This window comes from Danio rerio, chromosome 6 (genome assembly GCF_049306965.1).
Source record: "Danio rerio strain Tuebingen ecotype United States chromosome 6, GRCz12tu, whole genome shotgun sequence".
NCBI lineage: Eukaryota > Metazoa > Chordata > Actinopteri > Cypriniformes > Danionidae > Danio > Danio rerio.
Genome location: NC_133181.1, coordinates 10,906,349 through 10,933,403, shown reverse-complemented (window position 1 = coordinate 10,933,403; position 27,055 = coordinate 10,906,349). Strand labels below are relative to the sequence as shown.

The 27,055-nt window shown below is 33.7% G+C and overlaps 2 protein-coding genes across 5 annotated transcripts; one reads left to right on the top strand and one right to left on the bottom strand.

Moving 5' to 3' along the window:
- Nucleotides 1-1,662: 1,662 nt before the first annotated feature.
- On the bottom strand, nucleotides 1,663-18,147 carry cyp20a1 (cytochrome P450, family 20, subfamily A, polypeptide 1). 3 transcript variants are annotated; one of them, XM_021476831.3, is made up of 13 exons: nucleotides 17,879-18,147; nucleotides 16,879-16,928; nucleotides 16,634-16,800; nucleotides 14,224-14,369; nucleotides 13,567-13,734; nucleotides 11,501-11,579; nucleotides 11,308-11,420; nucleotides 10,681-10,735; nucleotides 9,507-9,627; nucleotides 7,914-8,025; nucleotides 5,983-6,047; nucleotides 5,803-5,892; nucleotides 1,663-2,065 (listed from the first exon to the last, which is right to left on the bottom strand). In XM_021476831.3, exons 4-13 carry the CDS (start codon nucleotides 14,350-14,352, stop codon nucleotides 1,915-1,917), a joined length of 1,083 nt encoding a protein of 360 aa, XP_021332506.2. In that variant the 5' UTR covers nucleotides 14,353-14,369; nucleotides 16,634-16,800; nucleotides 16,879-16,928; nucleotides 17,879-18,147; the 3' UTR covers nucleotides 1,663-1,914.
- Nucleotides 17,837-27,055, top strand: zp2l2 (zona pellucida glycoprotein 2, like 2). Of its 2 annotated transcripts, none has more exon segments than NM_001089502.1 (9): nucleotides 17,837-18,219; nucleotides 20,360-20,547; nucleotides 20,628-20,722; nucleotides 22,402-22,574; nucleotides 24,000-24,189; nucleotides 24,299-24,434; nucleotides 24,541-24,619; nucleotides 26,691-26,807; nucleotides 26,904-27,055. In NM_001089502.1, coding segments are annotated over 9 exon segments (1,425 nt in total). In that variant the 5' UTR covers nucleotides 17,837-17,900; the 3' UTR covers nucleotides 27,032-27,055.

Genomic DNA, 27,055 nt, shown 5'->3' with positions numbered 1-27,055 from the left:
TCTCTCTCTCTCTTTTACACACACTCAAAAATATTTCCTCCTCCCCTATACGTTTCGTTCTATTCCTCTCACTGTCCCCCCTGTGTCATTTTGTGGATAGTTATGATGCTCCAACATGAAAATGGTTTAGGCCAAATCATCTGGCCACAATATTTACAGATAAATGAGCAGATAGATTGATAAATAGATGGACAAAATGACTTACAGACATATAAATGGACAGACAAACACAATAGATATATAGAAAAATCCACTGAAATGGACCATTAGATGGATGGATAACATTAGGCAAGATAAATAGACAGGAAGATAGATAGATAGATAGATAGATAGATAGATAGATAGATAGATAGATAGATAGATAGATAGATAGATAGATAGATAGATAGAATTAGGAAAGATAGACAAATAGATAAATGAGTGGATGGATAGAATTAGGCAAAATAAATAGGACACATGGATGGATGGATGGAATTAGGAAAGATAAATGATGGATGGATGGATGGATGAAAAGAATTAGGCAAGATAAATAGGACAAATGGATGATGGATAGGTGGATAGAATTAAGAAGAATAAATAAATGGACAAATGGTTAAACAGATGGATAAATGGAATTAGGCAAGATTGATAGACGGACAAATGGATAAACTAATAGATGGATAGATGGATGGATGGATGGATGGATGGATGGAATTAGGCAAAATAAATAGATGACAAATAGATAAACGGATAAACAAACACACAGACAAATAGATGAGAGAGAGATAGATAGATAGATAGATAGATAGATAGATAGATAGATAGATAGATAGATAGATAGATAGATAGATAGATAGATAGATAGATAGATAGATAGATAGATAGGCAAGATAAATAGGACAAATGGATGGATGGAATTAGGCAAGATAAATAGATGGATGGATGGATGGACAGATAGAAAGAATTAGGCAAGATAAATAGGACAAATGGATGGACGGATGGATGGAATTAGGCTAGATTAGGATAGATGGATAGATAGAAAGAAAGAATTAGGCAAAATAAATAGGACATAGATGGATAAATGGATAGAATTAGGATGAATAAATAGATGGACAAATAGTTAAATAGACGGATGGATGGAATTAGGCAAGATTGATAGACGGACAAATAAACTGATTTATAGAATTAGGCAGATAGATAGATAATTAGATAGATAGATAGATAGATAGATAGATAGATAGATAGATAGATAGATAGATAGATAGATAGATAGATAGATAGATAGATAGAGACTAAATTAGGCAAAATTAATAGATGGACAAATGGATAAACGAATAGATGGATGCTTGATGGATGGATAGAATTAGGCAAAATAAAAAGGACAAATAGATGGAAGGATGATGGCTAGAAAGAATTAGGCAAGATAAATAGATGAAAAATAGATAGACAGACAGACAGACAGACAGACAGACAGACAGACAGACAGACAGACAGACAGATAGATAGATAGATAGATAGATAGATAGATAGATAGATAGATAGATAGATAGATAGATAGATAGATAGATAGATAGATAGATAGATAGATGGTTGGACATAGACTGACTAATCCATCGAGAGAGGATGAATGAATAGATGGATAGATAGACAAATATAAGTAATAGCTAGACTGATAGACAGGCATAAACTGACAGAAGCACACTTCTTTTTTTATTAGTATAGAAAATTGCAGTTAAACACTGATCATTTCTGGAATGTTGTTGTCCAAAGCACTTCAAAAGAATGAAGCTCTAAAAACTGTGGCGAATAGTGTTAATAACCTGGACATTGCTTTGATCTTATAAATTGCTCAACCACACTGCATGTAAACCATGTGATCATTCATGTGTAATTCCCATCCTCCAGAGGGCGCTGTTTCATGGATGTTGGAGTGGTTCAGTTTCTCTTGCTGACCGTGATCCAGGTGTCATCTTTGGGTGTGGTCACCAGCTCATACCGGGCCTCAACCACCTGCCCGTCCACCCTGTGCATTCTCAACCTGCGCACCAGTGTGCTGAGCAGCACTGTGGCCACTGTGTATGCAAATCTACACAGAGAAACAAAACAGCCAGAGAGAGAATAGTTAAGTAGTATGAATCTGCTCATCATTTACTCACCATCAGCATGATTAGACCCTATAATAAATAAAGTGTTCAACATTAATATGTACACCCCCCCCCCCTTGATAGTCATTGGCTGCTAATATGATTTCCCCATTCAAAATTTGCAAATAATATTCATTCATTCATTTTCCTTCGACTCAGTCTCTTTATTCAACAGGGGTTGCCACATCGGAATGAACGGCCAACTTATACAGCATATGTTTAACACAGCGGATGCCCTTCCAGCTGAAACCCAGTACTGGGAAACATCCATACACACATACACTACCACCAGTTTACTTTATTCAGATTACCTACAGCGCATGTCTTTGGACTGTGGGGTAAACTGTAGCACTCAGAGGAAACACGCAAAATGCAAATAAAACTTTTCTGAAATTACATTTTTAAGGAGAATGTCAGAATCTGTGAACATAAAACCAACTTTACCTCAATACTGTATGCTATACAATAATATATTTGTGTATGTAGTATATATATTAGGCCCTAATATATTACACCAGGGGTTTTCAAAGTGTGAGGCGCGCCTCCCCTGGGGGGCGCAAGAGCATGTCAGGGGAGGCGCGGGAAAAAAATATTATATAATAAAAATATAATTAAGTTTAATTATTATATGTATTTTTTATTATATTTAAACGTTTTAATTAAACAAAGCTAAAAAAATAATACGCAAAAATAAGAAAACCTTTTTTAACCAGAAGGCCATAGCTGTGAATTCGCTTCTGTTTGGCAAGCCCACCAATACATGTATATGCCTGCTAATACAATGGATCGGTTTCTGAGACCCCCCGATTCAAAGCCTTCAAGTTCAGGGCTTAAACCCAAAAGACGACGATATGATGATCAGTATTTGAGTTTAGGATTTACGTGGACAGGACCAGCTGATGAACCACGACCTTTATGTGTGGTTTGTCAAGATATTTTGGCTAATGACAGCATGAGACCCACTAAACTTCGACTGTTTTGACTGGGATGGACAGTTCTTGGATCTGTTCTATTCATATTGAACCATCCTACTAGTTTTAAAAACGTTATATTAAAATACTTGTTATTACTCTGTAAATAATTGCACTTTCATGCAAATGATGATAAAAGTGAGTTAACAGTCTGACATCTGTCTGTGTCTATATATATACTGTATATATATATATATATATATATATATATATATATATATATATATATATATATATATATATATATATATATATATATATATGTGTGTGTGTGTGTGTGTGTGTGTGTGTGTGCGTGTTTGGGAGGAGGAGGGCGCCAATGGATAACTTGTGTCAAAAGGGAGGCCCACTGTCTTAGACTTTGAAAAACCCTGTATTACACTAATACGTTTTAGATTTAAAATCCATACGTTTTGCTATGGTTATGCCATCCGTCCACACTATGCCGGATTTTTCAAGCGCCGAAAACAGAGTGTTTTGGAAATGCTGGAGATGCCATTTTCATTTTAATACATTGCTGCTCTGTGTCAGTGTGGATGGGGGAAAACATAGACATCTAAAAATGGAGACATTTGCCTGTCTGAATGGGGCTTTTTCCTCAATATTAAGTAGCCTACACAGAGTTCAGTCTTGCATGCTCTCCTTGTAAATTCAGACTTTGCAAGTTTGATAAGTAAAACAAACTCCCGAGGACACGTCGGGTAAATTTTTAAAGGGAACAGTTTACTTTATAACTTTGTTCACATCACCCTGGCTACGCTGTTTCACTTTCTTAACAATAAAATGAAAACATGATATAAGGATTTTCATTTTCTGCTACTTTCATTTTGATATTAGCAACTTAACAGACAGCAAAACTGTTGAGGCCTCGTGTAGCTGCATATTTATATGTCCGTCATCGTCACTGTATGCATATGTAAAACAAAACGCAGCCTATAACATTACCTTTGTAATTGCCTCCTTTCATTTTCATTGAAAATACAAAGAATACCCTCTCTTTTGCTGAATTTCAGTATTAATACTTAATAATGGCCATTATAAAAAGTAGAACGTACAATATGTTGTTAGATATAGACAACAAGATGAATTAAATATAACGTTTAACAAATATAGTGAGATTAGATCCAGCGGGAGATCCTTGATGAACAGTCTGACATGCACAGCTCTCATCTGGGTATATATGCTGCAGCGCATGCTAGAGAGTATGTGTGGTTACGTGATGTGCATTTTTAGTGGTGTAATGTAGACGGAGAGTTATTATAGTGAATTGCCAGTGTGGACACGGATCGTTTTCATTCTAAAATGCCGTTTTAGAACTAAAACGTACTAGTGTAAACAGGGCCTTAGATTGGTCACTACCAAAGCCAAAGCTGGCATTTATTTGACAAAATAGCTTAACATCACAGTCCAAAATGCACCTCAATTAATATGTGAGTAAGCAATAATAAATAAGTTTTAATTTTAATAAAGAAGAAAAATCAGGAGAAAAATTTTAAAAATCTATTTAACTGATATTTTTTGTAGTTCGTTAATTTCATTCGTTTGAATTGAAATGTATTATCTTTGTTACTAATGAGGATAGCTGACCACACTAATATTTTTAAAATCAAGATTTAATAAAACTGTTTTGAGTCGAAACGGTGGCTCAGTGGTTAGCACTATCGCCTCACAGCAAGAAGGTCACTAGTTCAAATTCCAGCTGGGTCAGTTGCCATTTCTGTATAGAGTTTGCATGGTCTCCCTGTGTTGGCGTGGGTTCCCTCCGGGTGCTCCGTTTTCCTCCACAGTCCAAAGACATGCGCTATAGGTGAATTGAATAAACTAAATTGGCCGTAGTGTGTGTGTGAGAATGAGTGTGTATGGATATTTCCCAGCACTGGGTTGCAGCTGGTAGGGCATCCGCTGTTTAAAAACATATGCTGGATAAGTTGGCGGTTCATTCCGCTGTGGTGACCCCTGATGAATAAAGAGACTAAGCAGAAAAGAAAATGAATGTATGTGTGTGTATGAGTGTGTATGGATGTTTCCCAGCACTGGGTTGCAGTTGGTAGGGCATCCGCTGTGTAAAACATATGCTGAATAAGTTGGCAGTTCATTCTGCTGTGGTGACCCCACTGATGAATAAAGGGACTAAGCTGAAGGAAAATGAACGAATGAAACGGTTTTGTTTAATGGAGCAAAAACTAATGCCTAAATTCACTGAGCAATGGAAACATAATATTTTTCAAAAGGGGGTGTATTCATTTATGTTGTGCACTGTATATATTTTTTTCCACAGCAAAAAACTAAAATAGATATTTGGCAGAATGCTCATATGTTTATAGTACTGTTCCAACAAGAGGATCTCAGCACATAGAATCATAACTATATGTATTTTTCTTAGTTGAAAATACATAAAAAATAAATGTTGAAGATTTGTCATTACAGCAAAACTCCCATGAAATATCATCACCAGTATATTAGATTGGAAAATGGGGAATCACTGTTTAACAGGAGTTTTTTGTGTGGCTTAATGTCATTTCCCAAATACTTTTCCTGATGTGGAGCAGCCTGAACATTCAACCAAACATCTCCTTTTGAGTTCCACCAAAAAAAAACAAAGTCAAACAAACTAGTTTGGAAGTACACAAGTCTGTTTATCATTATTTTTACTACATTTTTTTGTCATATTCTTGATGGTTCATTTACTTGTATTTCTCTCCTCATACCTTAATTCAGGGCAGGCCTGACTTCCTGAAAACCCAAGCAGCGAGAAGCTCTTCATTACTGACTCTTCAGCAAATCTGTCAGGATTAAACCTGCGTGAAACACACACTGGTGAAAATGCCAGCAAACCATAAACAATCTGATATACGTAGAATAAGCAGCATTCACAAACACACCCCTACCTGTATGGAAGTGACCAAGTATCTGCATCCTGAAGGACGACACCAAGGGCATAGATAACCAGTGTCTACAAATATCACAGAATAAAAAAAGCAAATGGAACATAATGTATATGTTATAGTAATTACGCCTGTTGAAATGATCAACATATTGACTTATCGCACAACACATGGACATGACCTTAACAATTTTAGGGGACGCAATATATATCGTCCATACATAAAAACAAATGTCAGCAACATTTTAGCTGATTGTGCAGCTGATCTCATCCAATTTCTACTGAAGGTGTCAGTATGGTAAAAAAAGGCACTGTAGTATTTACTGTATTACATTTTCATACGGGTGCCTAAAAACTAAAAAAAGATCTAGTAGCAGATACGGCCCATTGATCCACCTGTACCTCTGTGTGACACTTTAAAAAACTTTAGACACTTTCAAAGTCTAAAATGACTTTGTTAAACATGTTACTTTTTCTTGTTACCTTTTTTTTGTAAACATTTATTGTTAAATAAAGCCATATCACCCTCCAACCCAATACCGGTTACTCACTAAATGGTCAGTACCTGGATGGGAGACTGCATGGGAAAACTAAGTTGCTCATGGATGTGTTAGTGAGGCCAGCAGGGGGCGCTCAACCTGGGGTCTGGGCCTAATGCCCCAGTAAAGTGAAGGGGACACTACACTGTCAGTGGGATCAAAGAGCTTAGAACGACCAAGAGGCGACACTCAATAGAACATTCCGATGCAACAGCAGCACCCAGCAACAGCCCCGGATTCCACCATTCTGGAGTGAAAGCCATCGGCTGTCCATTGGATATTATTGCTGTTGTGATGGCAAGCAGCTGCTTTGTTTTTTGTTTATTTATTTATTTATTTGTTTATAAATTTATATTTATTATATATTTTATATATTTATGAAAATATATATATTATTATATATTTTAAATAACTATTATTTATTTATTTATAAATTTATATTTATTATTATATTTATTAAATATAGTATATTTATGAATGTATATTTATTTATTTATTTATTTATTTATTTATTTATTTATAAATAAATAAATACCACAATAAGACACTTACTATTACAATCATCAGCACTTTTAATAATTTATTTTACAGACTTGTAATATGCTGTTTTTTAATTTGTAAATTGTGAGGTCCTGGAACAGATCGGGATAATGAATCCGGCATGTTACCAGAGGAGGGAGAAAGTGAAAGTCCGAAAGAGCGGCGGGTGGGGGGTTGTCGCGGAAGAAAAAGCCATGTGAGGAGGGGGATTGGTAAAATGAGGTGCCGAATCAAATTTCAGAGGTGCCGGATCCAGTTTGTTCTGGCACAAATTAAGCCCTGATTATATGAAATATTCTAAAAATATAATATAATTCTCCAAAAATATAATATGGTTTTTTAAAGAGTCTAGTGGCATTACAATGGTATTATTTAGTTATTCTGGCATTATTTAATGAGTGGAATAAAATGGTCAAAAATGACAGTAATAGCATTTATCACAATAAACAACAACTCACTGCTAACCACACCACAAGACAACCTTAAAACATTATGCAATTCTGAGTGTGCCTCACACAGTGGGCTTAATACCTGTATAAAATACACTCTTACATATCTATGCCACTTTAATCGTAAAAAAGTAAGTCACTTTGGACAAAAAACGTCTGCTAAAAATGACAAAATTTAAAATGTCATTTTGTGCAATATATCGTACAACAAAAATGAGATATAACCACAGGCCTAAAAGTAAAATCTTTATATTATCTCAGCATTGACTACTATACAAAATCAAATATCTGTATCTGTCTTGCATGCATGCAGGTATATAAAAGTATAACTTTTAAAAACAAAAGACGTGTTTTCTATTAGTTTTTTTTCTATGGACCTGGTAAATGAGAAAGGATGATTCTCTTACTTCTTTGGGAATGACGTGTTGGTCCACCTTTCCTTCCACCTCCTGTAATCTGGCAGCCACGGGCGTTAGTTTAGCAGTGCGGACGGTTTCATTCAGCACCTGCTGGCAGTATCTGGAGGAAAGGCATGAACAGGAATGACAATGTGAAAGCCACGTGATACTTTTATTTCGTTAAATCAGAGAATTGCTGAACATATGCCCCCTGGTGGCGGGAATGGTGAACAAAATAGAAAAAAAACACTGAACGTGAAAATATTTGAGACGTACACATTTTAAACTCTTAGGTGAATCGTCATTTCAAAGTAGGGCTGCATGTTATTGGAAAAATCTGACATTGCGATATTTTGTTTTAATGCAATATATATTGCGATATGAATATCATTTCAGTAGATGAGTTAAATAGCTCTATTTGGAAAGATTACATTAATTTAGATCAACTGGGATGACCAAGTCTTTTCTATGCAGTATAATTGCATAAATTATAGTCAATTACAAGCAAAGCATACAGTAAATAAACAGTGCTTTATGGTTTAATGGTAATATAACAGTATTCAAGTACAGAAGTGCAACAATCAAATGCAAAAATATCATGGTCATCATCGTATGAATAATTAAAAATAGATACATTTAATAATATAGTTATATTTTAATCTTTAATAATTAATCTAATCCTGCGATGTGACAATTGGAGATAGACACATTTTAATATTGATGCTCGAACGAAATATTGTTCAGCCCTATTTTAAAGTATTATTAAATTAGATTATCAGAAATATTACCTTTAGGCGTGAAATTTTTTAATGATTGGGATAATTTTTGCAGGATAAATAAAAGACAAATTGTGACCGTTTCTCATTGTCCTAATTTTTTTTTTCTCAGAACTGTTAGATATAAACTTTTTCAACCCTATAAAAAGGGATATTAACTTGAATTCTGACATAGAGACATGCAAAAAACGACTTCGCAGAAAAGTCCTCAATTGAAACATATGTCACAATTACCCTTTTATACTGTCATGGAAACAAGCTTCCTTCATTATAGTCTTTTGAATGCGTTTGCTTCATATACAGTGTATCCATTTCTTAGTGAATATAGGCAATGTATTTTGGTGCATAAAAAAACTGATTTTTATAAATTTATTAAAATAATATTTTAGTCACCAAACATTTAGAAATGAAAAGATAATACAAATAAATTCAGGCAAAATATTGCAAAAATTAAATTACAACCTACAAAATTTCAACTAAATTTTCCTATATATATTTTTTGTTTGTTTCTCTTGATTTTTCCTCTTTTTAAAATTTGTATTTAACATTTTTCTATAACATAAATTTGGGTGTACTAGTTTTTTGGACTGTTATCATAAGATATTTTTTTAGATAAGCTTTAGATTTGGCTTCAGTACTGACTAATCTAATGTTTATGCACAAATATAATATTGCAAAGCTTCCTATTAAAAATATGAATTTAAAAGAGAGATTTGTGAGTGGTGTACTCATGTATGCTGAGCACTGTAGTCTTTTTAAATTAATACATGTAGTTATCATATGAATAATGAACAGAATTATAATAGAAACTATGACTGAGACACACCGAAGCTGTGGAATCTTCTCCAAGCTGACAGGCTCATCTCCGAGCACTTCAACAAGCTCATGATAGAGCCGGTCCTGCACTGCTTCAGAGACTGACAGGAAGTGAACTGCCCAGATGCACACTGGGAGAGAAAGCAGGTGAGAACTAGTATTAAATAACAGAAATCTACAGGACTTTTAAATCTAATAAAACCAGTGCCGGGAAAAGATCGATCGCATCAAAAATCAAAGTTAGGTTTGACAATATATTTGTGTGCATTTTATATATTTATTATGTATATGTGATAAAACACATACATAAAAACAAAACTTTGTCACAGATATTGAAATTTACATTTAATTTGTATCACATAGATATATTCATACTCATTCATTCATTAGTCCCTTATATATCAGGGGTCGCCACAGCGGAATGAATCGCAAACTTATCCAGCATAAGTTTTACGCAGCGGATGCCCTTCCAGCCACAACCCAGTACTGGGAAGCACCCATACACTCTCACATTCACACATGCACTCATACACTATGGCCAATTTTGTTTATCCAATTCACCTATAGTGCATGTCTTTGGACTGTGGGAGAAACTGGAACACCCAGAGGAAACACACGCGAACACAGGGAGAACGTGCAAACTCCACTAAGAAATGCCAACTGACCCTGTCTGAACTCGATCCAGCGACCTTCTTGCTGTGAGACGACATTGCTAACCACTGAGCCACCATGCCGGCCATATAAATATGTATTTTACATTTAAATATAAATAAACATTTTGTATATACACACAAAATAAATACACAGAGCACACACATACATTATGTAAAAAAAAACTTGTACTTTGTATTAATCTCAAAGCAATGAGGACTAATTAAAATATTTTTAACTCATTTGAAATTCAACACGTTTTATATGAACTTCATGAATTACAAATATTGCCTCGATATTTAAAGTAAGCTTTACTTGAAGCACTAAAATTACTACAATTAAAAATACATAAATATTCAAACCAAACATGTAAACTGTGTAAAGTGCAACAGATAGCTAAAGATTTTTTTTAAATGGATGAAAAAAAATCAAATATCAAAACAAAAGATAATTTACAATTCGTTAAAAAAGTAGTCTACGAAAATTTTTTTTTTTAAATGGGACTAGATTTACAGAAAGAACCTAAAACTCACAGTTAGCAGTGATGACACAGCCGGCTAAAGTAAAAACCATACCATCTTCCATCACCTGAGGATAAATACATAGAATAACTTATGTAATAGTATACAGTTGAAGTCAGAATTATTAGCCCCCCTTGGAATTTTACTTTCTTTTTTAAATATTTCCTAAATGATGTTTAACAGAGCAAGGACATTTTCACAGTATGGTTTTTTTAAAACCATTTAAGGGTCAAAATTTTTAGCCCCTTTAAGCTATATATTTTTCGATAGTCTACAGAACAAACCATCGTTATACAACAACTTTCCTAATTACCCCAGCTTGCCTAGTTAACCTAATTAACCTAGTTAAGCCTTTAAATGTCACTTTAAGCTGTATAGAAGTGTCTTGAAAAATATCTAGTCAAATATTATTTACTGTCATCATGGCAAAGATAAAATAAATCAGTTATTAGAAATGAGTTATTAAAACTATTATGTTTAGAAAAGTGCTGAAAAAAAAATTTCTCCGTTAAACAGAAATTAGGGGGAAAATAAACAGGGGGGGCTGATAATTCAGGGGGGCTAATAATTCAGAATGTAAACATTATAGGTCAGCATCTCGATTTAAAATGAACCATTAAGAGTGAACCATTGAGTCACCTGTCGCTCTGTCAGATTAGCCTGTAGTAAATAGTTAACAAAAGACTGACTGGACCCTTGTCCAGGCCTCTGCTTTGCCAAAGACTTCAACACTGACTCCATCTCAGCCAACGCTGAAAATAACAACAAAACAAATCAGTTAATAATGAATCGTCAATCATCAAACAAACTCTTTCCAAAGCTGGCTTCTTACCACTCTCATAATGGGCCTTTCTGCTTGAGCTCTTCTCTAAGGATCCATCCAGGTAACCTTTTCCAATCTCTGACCAGATCTGTTCAGATCCAGAAATAGGTACTTTCATTTACATAATTTCACTGTTAAAAGGGCACCTACAGTGTAAAAAAATGCAGGGTTCTTCCACACAATCGAGGTGTGTTTATACAACATGAAGGAATTAAGTTAACATATTCGTTTTTACCAATTTTAAGTGGATCGAACATAAAACAATCAAGTTGTCCCCCCAAAAAGCTCAATAATTGTGTCGTTTCAGCTCATTTTAAATACATAAATTTAAACAAACAAAAAAACATCATTTTTTGAACACATCAACTTTTTCTGTGTATAAAGAATGTGTACACAGCCATATAGAGTGGTATAAACACATCACAAATGTGAAAAAATCTACTTTAAAAAAATTATTTCTTTAATTTAAATCAGGTGATTTTGAGGGCAACAGCATCATGACATAGCATTTTATGTCTTTGTATTAATGTGCATAATCGTATCTGTTCCTACTATCTGTGATAAAGCCGTACTTCAGGAAGTGGTACACTTTGAATTTTAAGTCAAGAAATTCATGACCGCTTAAATCATTAAAGCTATAGTGTCAGTACATAACTATAAACAAGGACGCTTTAATCAAACAACATGTTAATGCTTTTACATGCTTTAATCAAACAACCGTTTTGTAGACGCTAAATATTTATGAAGTACAGTAGCTATATTGGATCTCTGTATATTAATTACTTGCATGAGGAGCAATTTTGTTGTTCCTCATCCACCACCAGTGTGCAGCATCCGCCTGGATGAGTGCGACTGCGACAACAGTCATATTGCGCCAGATTGCACACCACACACCAGCTGATTGGTGGAGAGGAGACAGAGTGATGAAGCCAATTATGATATGGGGATGGTTAGAAGGCTATGATGGACAGAGGCCAGTGGGCAAATTTGGCCAGGATGCCGGGGTTAAACATCCTGGGATTTTTAACGACCACAAAGAGTCAGGACCTCGGTTTAACGCCTCATCTGAAAGATGGCACTCATTGAGCAGTAAAGAGTCCTCTTCACTATACTGGGGCGTTAGGACCCACACAGACCGCAGGTTGAGCACCTGCTTAGCTTTAGTGGGCGACCATGTGAGAGTAGCAGAGAGCTAGCTGCCGGCATAATAATGTATTATGTTACTTTTTATTAGGTTACTTTTTAGTTATGTTACTTTTTATTACGTGGCTAAGGCTTTATCTCAAAAACAGACTTGATCTTAAAAAACACATCCAAAAAATAATAATGTAGGATAATGTTATCGTCTGAGAACTCTGTGACCCAAAATTACTGTCCATTGAAACAAACCCCTTTCCTTTTCTTCCATGAGTTCAGAATAATGAGATTATTTCCATCGCAGAAAGAAGCTTATTCTTTCATTGAGTGCAGGATTTAACGTGACTACATTTATTTTAATTCAGCAAATTTTTACAAAAAAGATAATTCATTCAAATAAAAAATCATATTACATTTTTTTAAAAGTAACAAAAAAAATTATATAAAAAAAAAATTATATATATATATATATTTATATATATATATATATATATATTTTTTTTTTTTTTTTTTTTTTTAATACGTTACTTTACTTGTTACTTAGAAAACTAATATTATTACATAACTCGCGTTACTTGTAATACGCTACCCACAACACTGCAAATAAATATTTGAAAACTCCCTGGTTCAGTAGTAACTTTTATTTTATTACGTTGTATTAGTTATTAGGTATTTGTTAAACTGATCATTCTGTAGTAGTAGGGAGAACCTGCTCATTAGCATTTAAAGGCACAGGAGCAAAACATCTCAAAATTCACCCTGACCTCAAAAAATACATTTTTAACAGGGTATTATAAATGATCTGACATGTATTTTGAGCTGAAACTTCACAGACACACTCTTGAGACCTAAAAGGTTCATTTTCCATCATGAAAATGGTCATTATTAGAGCAATTTAATTTAAAATAAATTTTGATTAGCATGGCAGGAATGCTCACCGCTTCATGGTTCTTACGAAAGCGAATGACCTCAGCATCGTCCCGAAAGCGACTCCCCATGGCCAGCTGAGTGACAGCTTTCATAGCCAATCCAAGAAGATGAGCACAGAGAGGCGTGTGCTGAGATTTAGGATAGGAGGCCCACTTATCAACCAGCTCCTCAACTTGCTAAAACAAAAGGAGTATTAAAAAGGCATAACATTATTTTTAGATGTTTTGTGGTTTTTATGTTCTGTATATTTTATTGTTTATAATTAGTTTTAGTTTAAAAAGAGTTCATTTAAAAAGTAAATTCTGTCTACATTTACTTAAGTTTTTTTTCTGTTAAACACAAAAGAAGATATTTTGAAGAAAGCTGAAAACCTGCAACAATTGACTTCCATGGTGTTTGTTATTGTTACTATAGATGTCAATGGTAAATGCCTTCCAGCTTTCTTGCAAATATCTAATTTTAGGTTCAGCTGTATAAAGAAACTCAAAGGTTTAGAAGAACCACTTGAGGGTGAAAAAATGACAGAATTTCCATTTTAAATGAACTTTTTAATGAGTAAAAAGTGAGTAATATTTTGGAGTGTACTATCCCTTTAAGGTCGATATATTTGAGTTAGAAGAATGCTGCTAACAACAAAATCCTATAGAAATGACTTATAATCATACCTGAAGCAACAGAGGGAAGTTGTTCTCCAGAGTTTTATTGATAGCTCCTTCATACACTTTTTTTCTCATCATGGACTCTGTCAGTCCAACTCCTGAACCGGACTGGTAGCCCAGCAACGACTTAAGCATCGTCTCAAATGAATCCGCTGTGAAGAGAATACAAATGTGTGTTAGATAAAGCATGCATAACCATATGCATTGGAAGTACTATACAATAATTTTTACAACATGTGTGTATATATTTATTTTTAGGGATGCTCTGATCGATCCGCAAGAGATCAGTATCAGCCGATAATCACATTTCATGACTCGATCGGTACTTGCTAATCTGGCCAATCTCATGAACCGATCACAATTGTTTGTTTATGTGTTTACAAGCAGAGGACATATAAGAACTGAAATCTTTTTACATATCAGAACTGAAGTTCTGTGTTTTCAACATTATCGCAAGTTAACCTGGCTGGAAATATTAGGGAAATAAACAAATCCATTAATATTTAATAAATCTAACTTATTGTAATAAACAGTAGTTTGTCGATACATTTTATTTCAGTTAAGAAATAATTTATTTATAGCTGTGCATTTTAACTTCTTATGAAACAAATATGCGCTCCAAACTTCACTGAGACATGTTGAATTCTTCTTCCATCATTTGCAATGTTTCCAAATTGCTTCGTTAGAGATTTTTCTTACCTTTTTTTACATATGTTTTCTCTATTATTTTCTGTAAAGCTGCTTCTGATCATTACATGTCCACACTAAATAGTTATAAGAGATGTGTTTAAGGAGTTATACGTAACATCTTTCATTTCTTTTCTTAGGTAAGGCAAGATCTCCACGTAAGTATCAAACTTGAAGGGAAAATGCGCTTTATGCATTATTAAGCTTGAAACATCAGAATCGGTACTTGATATCAGTCGATCACCACAAAAAGGAATTAGTACTCAGTATCAGCTGCAAAAACCCTGATCGGAGCATCCCTATTTATTTTTTAAATATTAAAAGAAATAGATTCTACTTTCAGTAAATTATACCTGATACATTTCACTTTATAAATCTAGAGTGAAATAAAAAAAAAGTTGTATTCTGTAAGAATGAATTATAGGAATAGTTTATAGGAAACATGTATTTTATCATAATTTATTCACACTCAAGTGGTTCTAAACTTTTATGATTTTCTTTCCTCCATTGAACACAAAACAAGATATTCTGAAGAATGTTGGAAAAAGCAATCATTGACATCTATATTAGATATGAAATTACTATTGAAATTAATGGATGATTTTTCAAAACTTCTTCAATATTTTCCTTTGTGTTCAACAGAATAAAGAAACTCAAAAAAGTTTTGGAGAAGAGAAGGGTGAATAAATGATGACAGAATTTTCATTTTTGGGTGAACTATCCTTTTTAAACTATCAAAAGTGACAGTAAGAACATTTAAAGTGTTACAAATGATTTTCATCTAGAAGCCTGTTGTGTGCCATGGTTTTAGTAAAAAATAATAGGCATCACAACTGTTAAACATTGATAAAAATAAAAAATGCATACTTGGGACCTAAACAATATATTGGATTAAAAATGATAAGTAATGACTGCGCACAAAATTACATTTTAAAGTAAATTATAAAAGAAATGCTTTAAACTGAGTTTTTGTATAAATGTATATTTGATCCTTTACAGCTGAAGTCTGAATTATTGGCCCCCCTTTGATTTATTTATTTATTTTTTTGATTTTGTAAATATTTCCCAAAAGATGTTTAACAGAGCAAGGAAATTTTCAAAGTATGTCTGATAATATTTTTTATTCTAGAGAAAGTCTTATTTGTTTTATTTCGGCTAGAATAAAAGCAGTTTTTAATTTTCTAAACACCATTTTAAGGACAAAATTATTAGCCCTTTTAAGCTATATTTTTAGCTATATTATCTTTTAATCTACAGAATAAACCATCATTATACAATAACTTGCCTAATTAACCTAGTTAAGCCTTTTAAAATGTCACTTTAATCTGTATAGAAGTGTCTTAAAAAATATCTAGTCAAATATTATTTACTGTCATAATGTCAAAAATAAATAAATCTAAATATTAAAAATTAAGTATTAAAACTATCATGTTTAGGAATGTGTTAGAAAAAATCTTTTCTCCGTTAAACAAAAATTGGGGGGGAAAATAAACAGGCGGACTAATAATTCAGGGACAGGGGGGCTAATAATTCAGACTTCAACTGTAAATGCAGCTTTGGTGGGCATAAGTACCTTCCTTAAACACACACACAAAAAAAAACTTACAACAAACCCTAAAATGTTTGAATTAAACAACTAAACTCATCATACACAATTTTATGATCAAATAAATTTTACTCAGAGCCACTTCTCCACAAAACGTTTCCCTCCCTCACTGCGGCTACTCACTGGTCCAGTTAGGGTTGATGTGTTGTCGCAGTTGGTTCACAGCACCCAGGCTGACCACTGGTCTCGCCCCGAACCAGAAAGATGCCACAGACCCAAACTCATCATGAAGACCCACCAGAAACTCATGGAGACTTCCTTTGTTCACGATGTCTTGAAGATTCCCATCTCTGGACAAATGAAAATAGATATTTACTAGATTACCTGACAACAAACTGTGAGCAATAAGACTTTCTTAGAGTATTTACTTCTCTTCTGTTGGGTTTAGTCCAGGTACACCAGAAGCTCGTCTAGATGACTGACATTTTAAAAAGAAAATGTACAGTTAAAACATGTATTTAAAAAGATAGCAGTTTGACCTTCAGTACCAGTTCAGACATTAGCTTTCATACAAAACACAGTCATAACAAAACTACACAACAGTTCACATAACAGACAGCATCTCGAGTTTTACCGGATATAAATACAGGACGGCACCAATCAGAATGATAACAAATGTCACAGCAAAAATAGCAAAATCAAGCATTTTTGCTTTTCAGGAAAGTCTAAGGTTATTCATGAACATATGTAAGTAGTTCAGTGAACTACGAGCTAGCGATCCACGTCTACAATGACCATCAAGAACCTGCGCCCCTCTAGATCGGTACTCGACTACACATCCTGTAAACAAGACTAAAACAATCAACCGCAGATAGAGCTGTTTTGAGCTATTTGTTGTTCCTGATTATAAAAAAAATGTTAAGCCATCAGAAAACCTCCATATTCTTAAAAAATATATTTTATCACATAGATTAAAGAGTAATTATTCATCCTAATGCTTTTTATATCTCTCATTATTTGAATTAGCAATTATTACATCTAAATTAATAAATATACATTACAGATCAACTTTAATTATATTTTATGCGTTTAACTTTGCATCACAACCTGAATATGCCGCATAAATCACCAAATAAAAGTGTATCTGTCTGCAGACTGCAAGACAGGGGCGTAAGATGAAGGTGTATAACTTTGGCAAGATGGCGGAAATACTGAGACCAAAGAACATTTTCATCAATGTTTTTATTAGTTTTCTCCAAATTTATCCACAAGCTATTCATTTCATTTAGTATTATATTCATCACTTTTGACCCAACTCTAAAAGTTTTAGTTTTCTTTTAACCACGTGAGTTTGTTTATAAGAGGGCGGGTCTAATTAGACTCATTATGAACGCTTAAATTTGTGACACACACAAAAAAAGCACGTACTAAGCTAAAGTAAACCGCAGCAATGTTTGTAATTGCAGCATTAATTGTTAATAGTATGTATTTGATCAATGCTCAGGATCTACAGTTTCCGCGGGAAATGCCTCAGTATCACGACGGTGGCGGTTTGCCATTCTCGCCGGTTCTGGAGGATAAACAGGAGATGTTTAACCTCCGACGGGAGAGTTTTTCACCGGAGAGCCCTCTGAGCTCCACCGGCTCTCAGCGCTGTGTGGTGCCGCAGTTTGAGCGCATTGAGTGCGGAGAGCCGGACATCTCTCCGTCGGAGTGTGAAGACATCAGCTGCTGCTATGGAGATCAGGGATGTTATTATGGGAAAGCAGGTGAGCTCCTGCAAGATAGCCTACACACACTTTTCTGTTACTCCTGCTTTTCATTCCCTTTTTCATTCATATATATCCTATATATCCTTCCATCCAATATTTATGCTTTTATTTTACATCACAACTTGTAGTCTATTTCTCTAATAGTGCTATTTTATTTGGTTTTTATCATGTTGATAAAATAAAAGATAAATATGTTCTAATAAATCTGTTTTACTTGCAATTTTTTATACACAAATAGATATAGTCTGTAAAGCCCCTCTCTCTTATTTTTTTTGTAAAGATTTGAAATGTTATTTGAATACAGTCTCTACCTCCAGCAATGTTAAAGCTTTAAAATCAATAACACTATGTGAATCTTACAGTGTTGTCTCTTTTCTATAATACCCAGCGGACTGTATTTTATTTGACCTTTTATACATCACTGTGACTTTGCTTTAAGATAGATTCAAAGTGATCTTTGGAACTCATATTACACCTGGCTTAATCTTTTGTTTCTCTTGTTGTTTTGTTCTGTTGTCAATTTTTGTTGTTATATGATTTACACATTTTTCTGTATATTTTTGTATTCTTGTTGAACGTTACAATAAAAATAAAAAGTTTACCACAGGAGTTTGTTTATAATTAAGAGGGCTAATTCTATAATAATCCATAGGTCCAAATTAAGAGACCACTAATAATAAGCAGATAAAGTATATTTAAAAGTAATTTATTTGTTTTTCTTCTGTAATTTTTCTTTTTTAATTTTATAAATATATTATGTATTCTCCCATCAACTCATTATAGTTTACCCCCGAATTCCCACGTTGTCATTTATTTATTCATTCATTTACCCTCTTCTCTTCAATCCCTTTAAAGCTCAAAAAAGTTATTTGGAGTATTAATGTGTTGAAAATGACTAGTGAATTAATTTCTTGATCATTTGAACTTTTCATTATTTTGACTAGTTTTGATCTTTCTGGAAATAAATGCTCCAACTGAGAATATTATCATTTATCTGCATATTTTGCATTTTTATTTGAAACTTGCCTGAAATGTTTTTAAGAGTTTGATGAATAAATTAAAATGTTTATATTTTAATTTAACCAGCGTATAAATAATAAATCCAGAGAACATGTTCATTTTGTAGTGTTTTCTTCATTTTTCTAATTTTTCTCACATATAGCATAAAAAGGTCCAAAGATAATAGACACTGCCATATTACTGCTATTATTTGTAATTATGAGCATTCATTATTTGACTTCCAATATTTGTAGAATAATTCTCTAATGTTCCCTAGAGGGTTTATTTATTTATTTTATTTATTTATTTATTTTTTTTTAAGTACAAATGGTACTGTGAAGAAATGTTGTGAAAATAGTATGCAATGCATAAAAACGTTTTTTTATTTAGATGATGGCAGTGCCTAATTTTCAGCAGACCTTAAGTCTTGAGTGGAATGTGATATTTCAGAAGTCATATAATCAAAATAAATCATTCATTTTGGTGATCAAGACATTTTATTATCAATTTTTAAAAATGGAAAACGTGAAAAGTTTGGCTTAGGGTAAAAAAAAAAAAGGTAATATCCCATATTTTAATCTTCTTTTAGAATCCTAGGTCTATATGCCTTTCATTTTTCAGGCAAACGCAGTCAGTTTTACTTTTAATATTGTGACTCTTTCCAGATTTATAATGCTAGTCAATGGTGCCCCAGTTTTCAAAGCTCCAGAAAGCACATTCATCCATCATAAATGTAATCAATATAACTCCACTGGGTTAATCAAGGCCTTGTTTTTGTAATAAAAATGTACATATCTAAAATTTAAATTAGTATATATTTTATAAATCCGCAACAGATCGTGTGTTGCTGTTAATCTATCACTGTAATTTCTTAAACAAATGAATGCATAGAAAAATAGAATAGAAAGTACTTATATTATTGGATGGAAATATGCATCTAAGCTTTTTCTACTCTCATCGAGATAGTCAAGACATCCCGAAGGTAATTTTGTGCCTCTTTATGATGTCTCCACATAATGTAGTTCACTTTTATAGTTGCAAGTTTCTGGAAGACAAAAATAGCTGGTGATCACTTCTAATTTCACTACAAGGTCTAGTTGCTGTACATTTAAAGTGCATTTTCTCCTGTTTGTCTCAGTTACTCTGCAGTGCACAAGGGATGGGCAGTTTGTATTGGTAGTTGCTCGAGACGCCACCATGCCAGGCATCAGTTTAGAGTCCATCCACATGCTGGAAGATGACCCTGCTCACTGCGCTCCTGTTGGCAGCACTGGCAGCTTCGCCATCTATCAGTTTGCTGTGAGCACCTGCGGCACCACGATGAAGGTGGGAGACAGTTTTATTAGTCAATTATTAGTTGCATCATTGTTTTCTGGTCTGTTAATTGCTCTTCTTTTTTCCTTCAGGAAGAAAGAGGATTTGTTATTTATGAGAACAAGATGTCCTCTGTGTATGAAGTGGGTCTGGAACCTCACGGATCAATTATGAGAGATGTTTATGAGTGAGTTCAGGCTGCACGATGCTGGGAAAATATGTGATTTTGTTAAATATTGTGATATTTCTTGCGATGTATCATTTCCCTGTCCTTTTGATGGTCCCTTTTTGTCCCTTTTGTTTCTTTGAAAAAAAAAATTAATTAATGCAATGGTCATACTTAAATAAACAAGTAATTGTTTCTAATTAAATATATTTTTCAACCAAACTTTTAATTTATTAACATTCAAGTAGTTCTAAACATGTTTGAATTTCTTTAAAACAAGACAAACTAAAGAATGTTGGGAAAAAGCAGCCATTGCCGTTAAAACAAAATGCTGGGTTCCACACAATTCCTTTAAGTTGTCCTAACACAAATCGATTACATTACCCTAATCGATTTTACTAATTTAAGTGGATTGAACCTAAAAGAGTTAACTTGTCCCAAAAAGAATCGTTTTGTTTCAACTCATTTTGGAAAAGTAGTTTAAACAAGGAGCAAAAATATTTTTAAGTGTAGTATATCACTAAAAATACTGCAATGGCTGTATTTTTCAACACTCTTCAGTATATCATTTTTAGTGCAACAGTTTTGGAGTAAGCTGAGGATGAATAAATGATGATAGAATTATACTTTTGGGGGGGGGGGGGGGGGGGGGGACTGTCCCTTTAAATCTAATTGAGGCTTTAAGGAAATAATGCCAAGTGCAAACATTTAGACCTTAACATTGAGTGACTGTAAACTTGTCGGGCATTTGGCATTTCTGTGTGGAGTTTGCATATGTTCTCCCATGTGTTGGTGTGGGTATCCTCCGGGTGCTCCAGTTTCCCTCACAATCCAAAGACATGCACTATAGAGGAATTAGGTAAGCTTTATTTGCCTTAGCGTGTGAATGAGTGTGTATGGATGTTTCCCAGTGATGGGTTGCAGCTGGAAGGGCATCTGCTGTGTAAAACATATGCTGGATAAGTTGGCGGTTCATTCCGCTTTGGCGACCCCTGATGAATAAAGGGACTAAGATGAATGAATGAATGAAAACCTGTCATATTTTTAACCATTGTCATTTTTCTTGGGTCTCTCTATCTCCACCATTATTATTTTACTTTTAATTCAGCTCCGAGGACCTCCATAGGTTCCTTTTGGCTGCTCTGCATCTAGCATCTAAATTTAAAGGCTTAGTTCACCCAATGATATTTCTGTTGTCCATTTCTCACCCTCATGTTGTTCCAATCTCCTGAGACCTTCGTTCATCTTTGGAAGACTAAGATATTTTCGATTAAAGCAACTTGTATTAAAGCTCTCTCATCTTGAATTCCAAAAGAAACCAAAAGCATTGTCAAAACGTTTCATGTGACTTCAGTGGTTCAACTGTAGGCATACGAAGCTCCAGGAACAGTTTTGTGCACCAAAAAAAAAAACACCTTTAAAAACAACTTTGTTTACCAATGTCCTTCACATCAGCTCAGGATATTAATTTAATATTGTCAGTACAATGTATTGCCATTTAGAATCAACAGTACAACATGAAAACATTAAAATTATTACACTTCTCTGCAATATGGATATTGGATATTGCATTTTATATATCTTAGTAACAATCGTTTTTTATAATGAGTCATGCTCACTTTGCGTTCATCTCGGTGGCCTGTTTTTGTGTTCGGGGTTTATTAAAAGAGGCCACATTACCTCCTGTGTTTGTGTTGAAGGCTGAAGTTCCAGTGCAGGTTTTCAGCGACAGTAGTTGAAGCTGTGGTGATTGAGATGAAGACTCCTCCTTCTTCTCCTCCTCCTCCTGCTCCTCATGTGTCTCAGCAGGGTTCACTCCAAATGGAGCTCCGGCTCGCTCATGGACTGTGCACATCTAAAAGATGCCCTGATGGTAAGCACAACCTCAAGATGTAACAGGTGATCATGGATTTGTATGAAGCCCACATGATTAATTTTAATAGAATTTTTTTTGCATCGTAATGAAAATTGCAAGCAGTTGAAAACCATGTACAGGCAACATATTAGCCATCCTGAGAAATTATATTTCTAAAATTTTCATTCAAATTTCCCATGTGATTTATTTATTTTTATTTTTTTATTTATTTATTTATTTTTATCATAATTGTTTTTATATAATATAGAGCGGCGAGGGAGTGGCGCAGTAGGTAGTGCTGTCGCCTCACAGCAAGAAGGTCGCTGGGTCGCTGGTTCGAACCTCGGCTCAGATGGCGTTTCTGTGTGGAGTTTGCATGTTCTCCCTGCGTTCGCGTAGGTTTCCTCCGGGTGCTCCAGTTTCCCCCACAGTCCAAAGACATGCGTTACAGGTGAATTGGGTAGGCTAAATTGTCCATAGTATATGAGTGTGAATGTGTGTATGTATGTTTCCCAGAGATGGGTTGCGGTTGGAAGGGCATCCGCTGCGTAAAAACCTGCTGGATAAGTTGGCGGTTCATTCCGCTGTGGCGACCCCGGATTAATAAAAGGACTAAGCCGACAAGAAAATGAGTGAATAATATAGAGCAAGGGAACTTTTTAGTCTTTCCTATTAACATTTTCTTCTGTAGAAAGACTTTATTTTAGTTTGGCTGGAACAAATCAATATTAACATATTAAAAAGGCCAATATTAATAGCACCTTTTGCTTTTTTGGATACAAAACAAACTGCTATTTTCCAATGGCTTGCCTAATAAATGGGTTATTAGGCAAGCCATTGGAAAATAGCAGTTTGTTTTGCCCAATTAACAGTTTAAGGGAAAGTTTACAGAAAAATTTAAATCGTCATAATTTACTCACCCTTTACTTGTACCAAATAAATTTTATTAAGAGTTTTTTTTTCTGTTGAAAACAAAAAAAGAAATTTTTAAGAATGTTGACCATCCATAGTGGGCCGCCAGTAGACCACCATTAACCATTCATAGTAGGAAAAGCAGGGGTGAAGCAGTGGCGCAGTAGGTAGTTTTGTCGCCTCAATGCAAGACTGTCCCTGGTTTGAACCTCTGCTCACTTGGTGTTTCTGTGTAGAGTTTGAATCAAAAATCATACAGACAAAACCATTAATACCTGTGGGACCTGATGATACATTGATGATGTCTTATTTATCAAAATCATGTGTTTGTGTGCAAGAAAACAATATTTTTTTTATCATTTCTTTTTAGAATTCTTTCCTTTACAAAAAAGTATGTAATACCAGCATTTATTAAACATTCCCAAACCGTAAAACTACACTGAATTTGATATTCATTTAGTGCCAGGTGTATATTAAAGGCATTACAGTGAGCTGTGGTTAATTAAGTAACTGCTTTCAAATGCATTTCAGAGGACATGTACACTTCATACTACTCTGACACGGACTACCCTGTTACTAAAACACTGAGAGAGCCTGTGTATGTGGAAGTGCGCATGCTGAACACGACTGACCCCAGTATCACTCTGCACCTGGAGCACTGCTGGACCACATCTAATCCTGAAGCTCTGACCCAGCCACAGTGGGACCTCCTGGAGAACGGGTAAACGTGTTGTCTTCTTCTTTCACTAAATTTCTTAATTCCCTGAGAATGATAAACGGATCAATCACTGCTTCATGGTTTCAGTTCCTCTTTCTCTCTTTCCCTATAGCTGTCCACATAATGATGACCATGAGCGGACCACCATGCTTTCTGTGGCCTCTTCAGGGCTGCAGTTTCCATCTCATTACAGGCGTTTCATTGTAAATGTGTTCCCGGCTGTAGATCAGTCATCTCTGCCTCTACGGGTATGAAGTTATTCATCCTCCTCGTGTTCTCCTTAGGATTCAATTCCTTTATTGTATATGTTTTGTACATGTTTATATGTATTGTCCTTTTGTAAATCTTGAACAGATCTTCATTCACTGCATTACATCTGTTTGCCATCCATCTGAAACGGAGTCATGTGAGCCCATCTGTGACCACACGACAAGTGAGTGTGAGACTGTGCTCCATAATAATATTAATAATAATAATAGAAATAATATTAATAATCAGTATTACAAGTATTATTATTTGTGTGTGTTTATTATATAAAAAAACGAATATTAAAATTAATTATCACACTTTACAATAAGGTTTCAGTAGTTATGTGTTTTCTAACATGAACTAATGTTTCTTTGTGTTAGTCAATGCATTAATATTAACTATATTATATATTATATATTAATATTATATAACTATAATATTAACTAAGTTAGACTGTTTTACTATGTAAAGTTTAACTAAAACAATTGTAGATGACATTTTACATGAATCTATATTTAAATAAAATAACCAAAAATCTGTAGTGGTCGTAATAGTGGTGGTGGTGGTATGTCTGTGTGTACAGTTTGTTTACAAATTAAAATAGATTGTTATAAATCTGTGTAGGATTTAAATACTATTAAGAAAATTTTCATTTTGCATATAATTTTACATTTTTAAAATAAATATTTGAACAAATATAATCAGTAAAGCTAACCATGTCATAAATACAAGATTATTCATTAAAGTTATTAAATACCTATTTTAGAAAAAATACATGGACATTTTCAAATAAATATTAAAATAATTGTAAATTACATTTTACGATAAATATAAATATTTTATCAAATATTTAAATAAAAAAAAACTTTAAATACAAATCTCTCGTCTATGAATTTTACATTTAAATTTTTTTTTTGTATTAAATAAAATATATTCGTTAAACTAACAATATTAGCTTATAGAGCAATATAGATCTTGTTTTTGCAACTTCCGATTCAGTTGCCTTTGGGAGAAATGTCTAGAAATAATAAACGCCAGAAAACGGTCAAACTACTAGCTGTACAAGTGTTTGCATGACTATACAGACAAAGTAGAATAAGATAATCCTTCAAGCTGTTTTTAACATATAAAAATGAATGTAAGTGAATATGATCGGAAGTCTCGGGCCCAAAATATTCAAATGGCTGCAGCCGCTCGTCTGCGCAGAAAGGAGAATAAGGTGAATAAACTGTGTATGTCTGTGTGTATATATGTAATGCTTTTTATAAAAAAATGCATGGATGTTTTAATTGAAATAAATACAATAATTGTAAATGACATTTAACATTAATTAAACCTATATATTTTAATTAATAAATATTTATATTAGATTTTAAATGAAATACTATAAGTGTGTACATTGTGTGTGATTTTATAAAATTCAAAAAAGGGTTGTTACAAATCTCTTGTACACAATTTTGCATTTATTAAAAAAATAAATAAATATATATATATATATATATATATATATATATATATATATATATATATATATATATATATATATATATATATATATATATATATACATACATACATATACATACATGTGTGTGTGTGTGTGTGTGTGTGTATATAAATTCAATTAAAAAAAACATCAAGAATCTCCTGTGCTTGCTCACACTGAAGGCAGGTGCTCTATCAAACCACAGAAAATGGAAAGTCAAAAGTCGGCACACAGTCAATTTAAAATGGTCTTTTAAGAGCTAAAGTGGCAGTGCCTATTATTATTATTATTATTGTTGTTATTTATTATCATTATTATTATTTTATTAGTATGTCTGATAACATTTTTCTTCTGGAGATAGTCTTATTTTATTGCAATTAGAATAAAATCAGTTTTAAATTTTTTTTAATGTCTTTTTAAGGTAAAAATTATTAGCCCCTTTAAGCTATATTTTGTTTTAGATAGTCTATAGAACAAACCATCGTTATACAATAACTTGCCTAATTATCCTAACCTGCTTAATTACCTAATTAAACTAGTTGAGCCTTTAAATGTCACTTTAAGCTGTATAGAAGTGTCTTGAAAAATATGTACTCAAATATTATTTACTGTCATCATGGCAAAGATAAAATAAATCAGTTGTTAGAGATGAGATATTAAAACATATGTTTAGAAATGTGTTGAAAAAATCTGCACTAATGATTCTAATCTGGGCTAATAATTCTGACTTCACAGTGTATGTGCACTTTCTTTTTTTTCTGTCCATTAGAAAGAGTTATTACTGAAGAGTTGAAGCATTCTAAGGAGAAGTTTGTGGTTTCGAGTGGAGAACTCACACTGGTATCCAGTTTACCAGTTTCTGACCATCTTGTTGTACATGAGCAAGGTATGAAAGAGCACTTTGAATTATTATAATTGAAAAAAAAAACACATACATGCAGTGAATGACCCATTAAAATGACCTAAAACCGTGTCTGTCCAGTAGTTGGGCAGATGTTGGATTCTGGATTGTGGGCAGCAGGAGCTCTCACTGTGTTTGCTCTCTGTGGGTTTACCATCGCTGTTTTAACACATCGGCTCAGACCTGCACCTCAACCTGTTCCAGTCTGAACATAATAAAACCACTCAATCATC

Bases quoted from the DNA above. Each gene is read 5' to 3' on its own strand.
- cyp20a1 (XM_021476831.3), bottom strand. From the start codon at position 14,352: ATGCTTAAGTCGTTGCTGGGCTACCAGTCCGGTTCAGGAGTTGGACTG. The intron at 11,421-11,500 runs GTAAGAAGCCAG...TGTTATTTTCAG, and splicing joins AAAGGCCCATTATGAGAGTG to CGTTGGCTGAGATGGAGTCA. The intron at 5,893-5,982 runs GTAGGGGTGTGT...TGTTTCACGCAG, and splicing joins ACTTGGTCACTTCCATACAG to GTTTAATCCTGACAGATTTG.
- zp2l2 (XM_073953032.1), top strand. From the start codon at position 17,901: ATGTTTGTAATTGCAGCATTAATTGTTAATAGTATGTATTTGATCAAT. The intron at 20,548-20,627 runs GTGGGAGACAGT...TTTTTCCTTCAG, and splicing joins CCTGCGGCACCACGATGAAG to GAAGAAAGAGGATTTGTTAT. The intron at 24,435-24,540 runs GTATGAAGTTAT...AATCTTGAACAG, and splicing joins AGTCATCTCTGCCTCTACGG to ATCTTCATTCACTGCATTAC.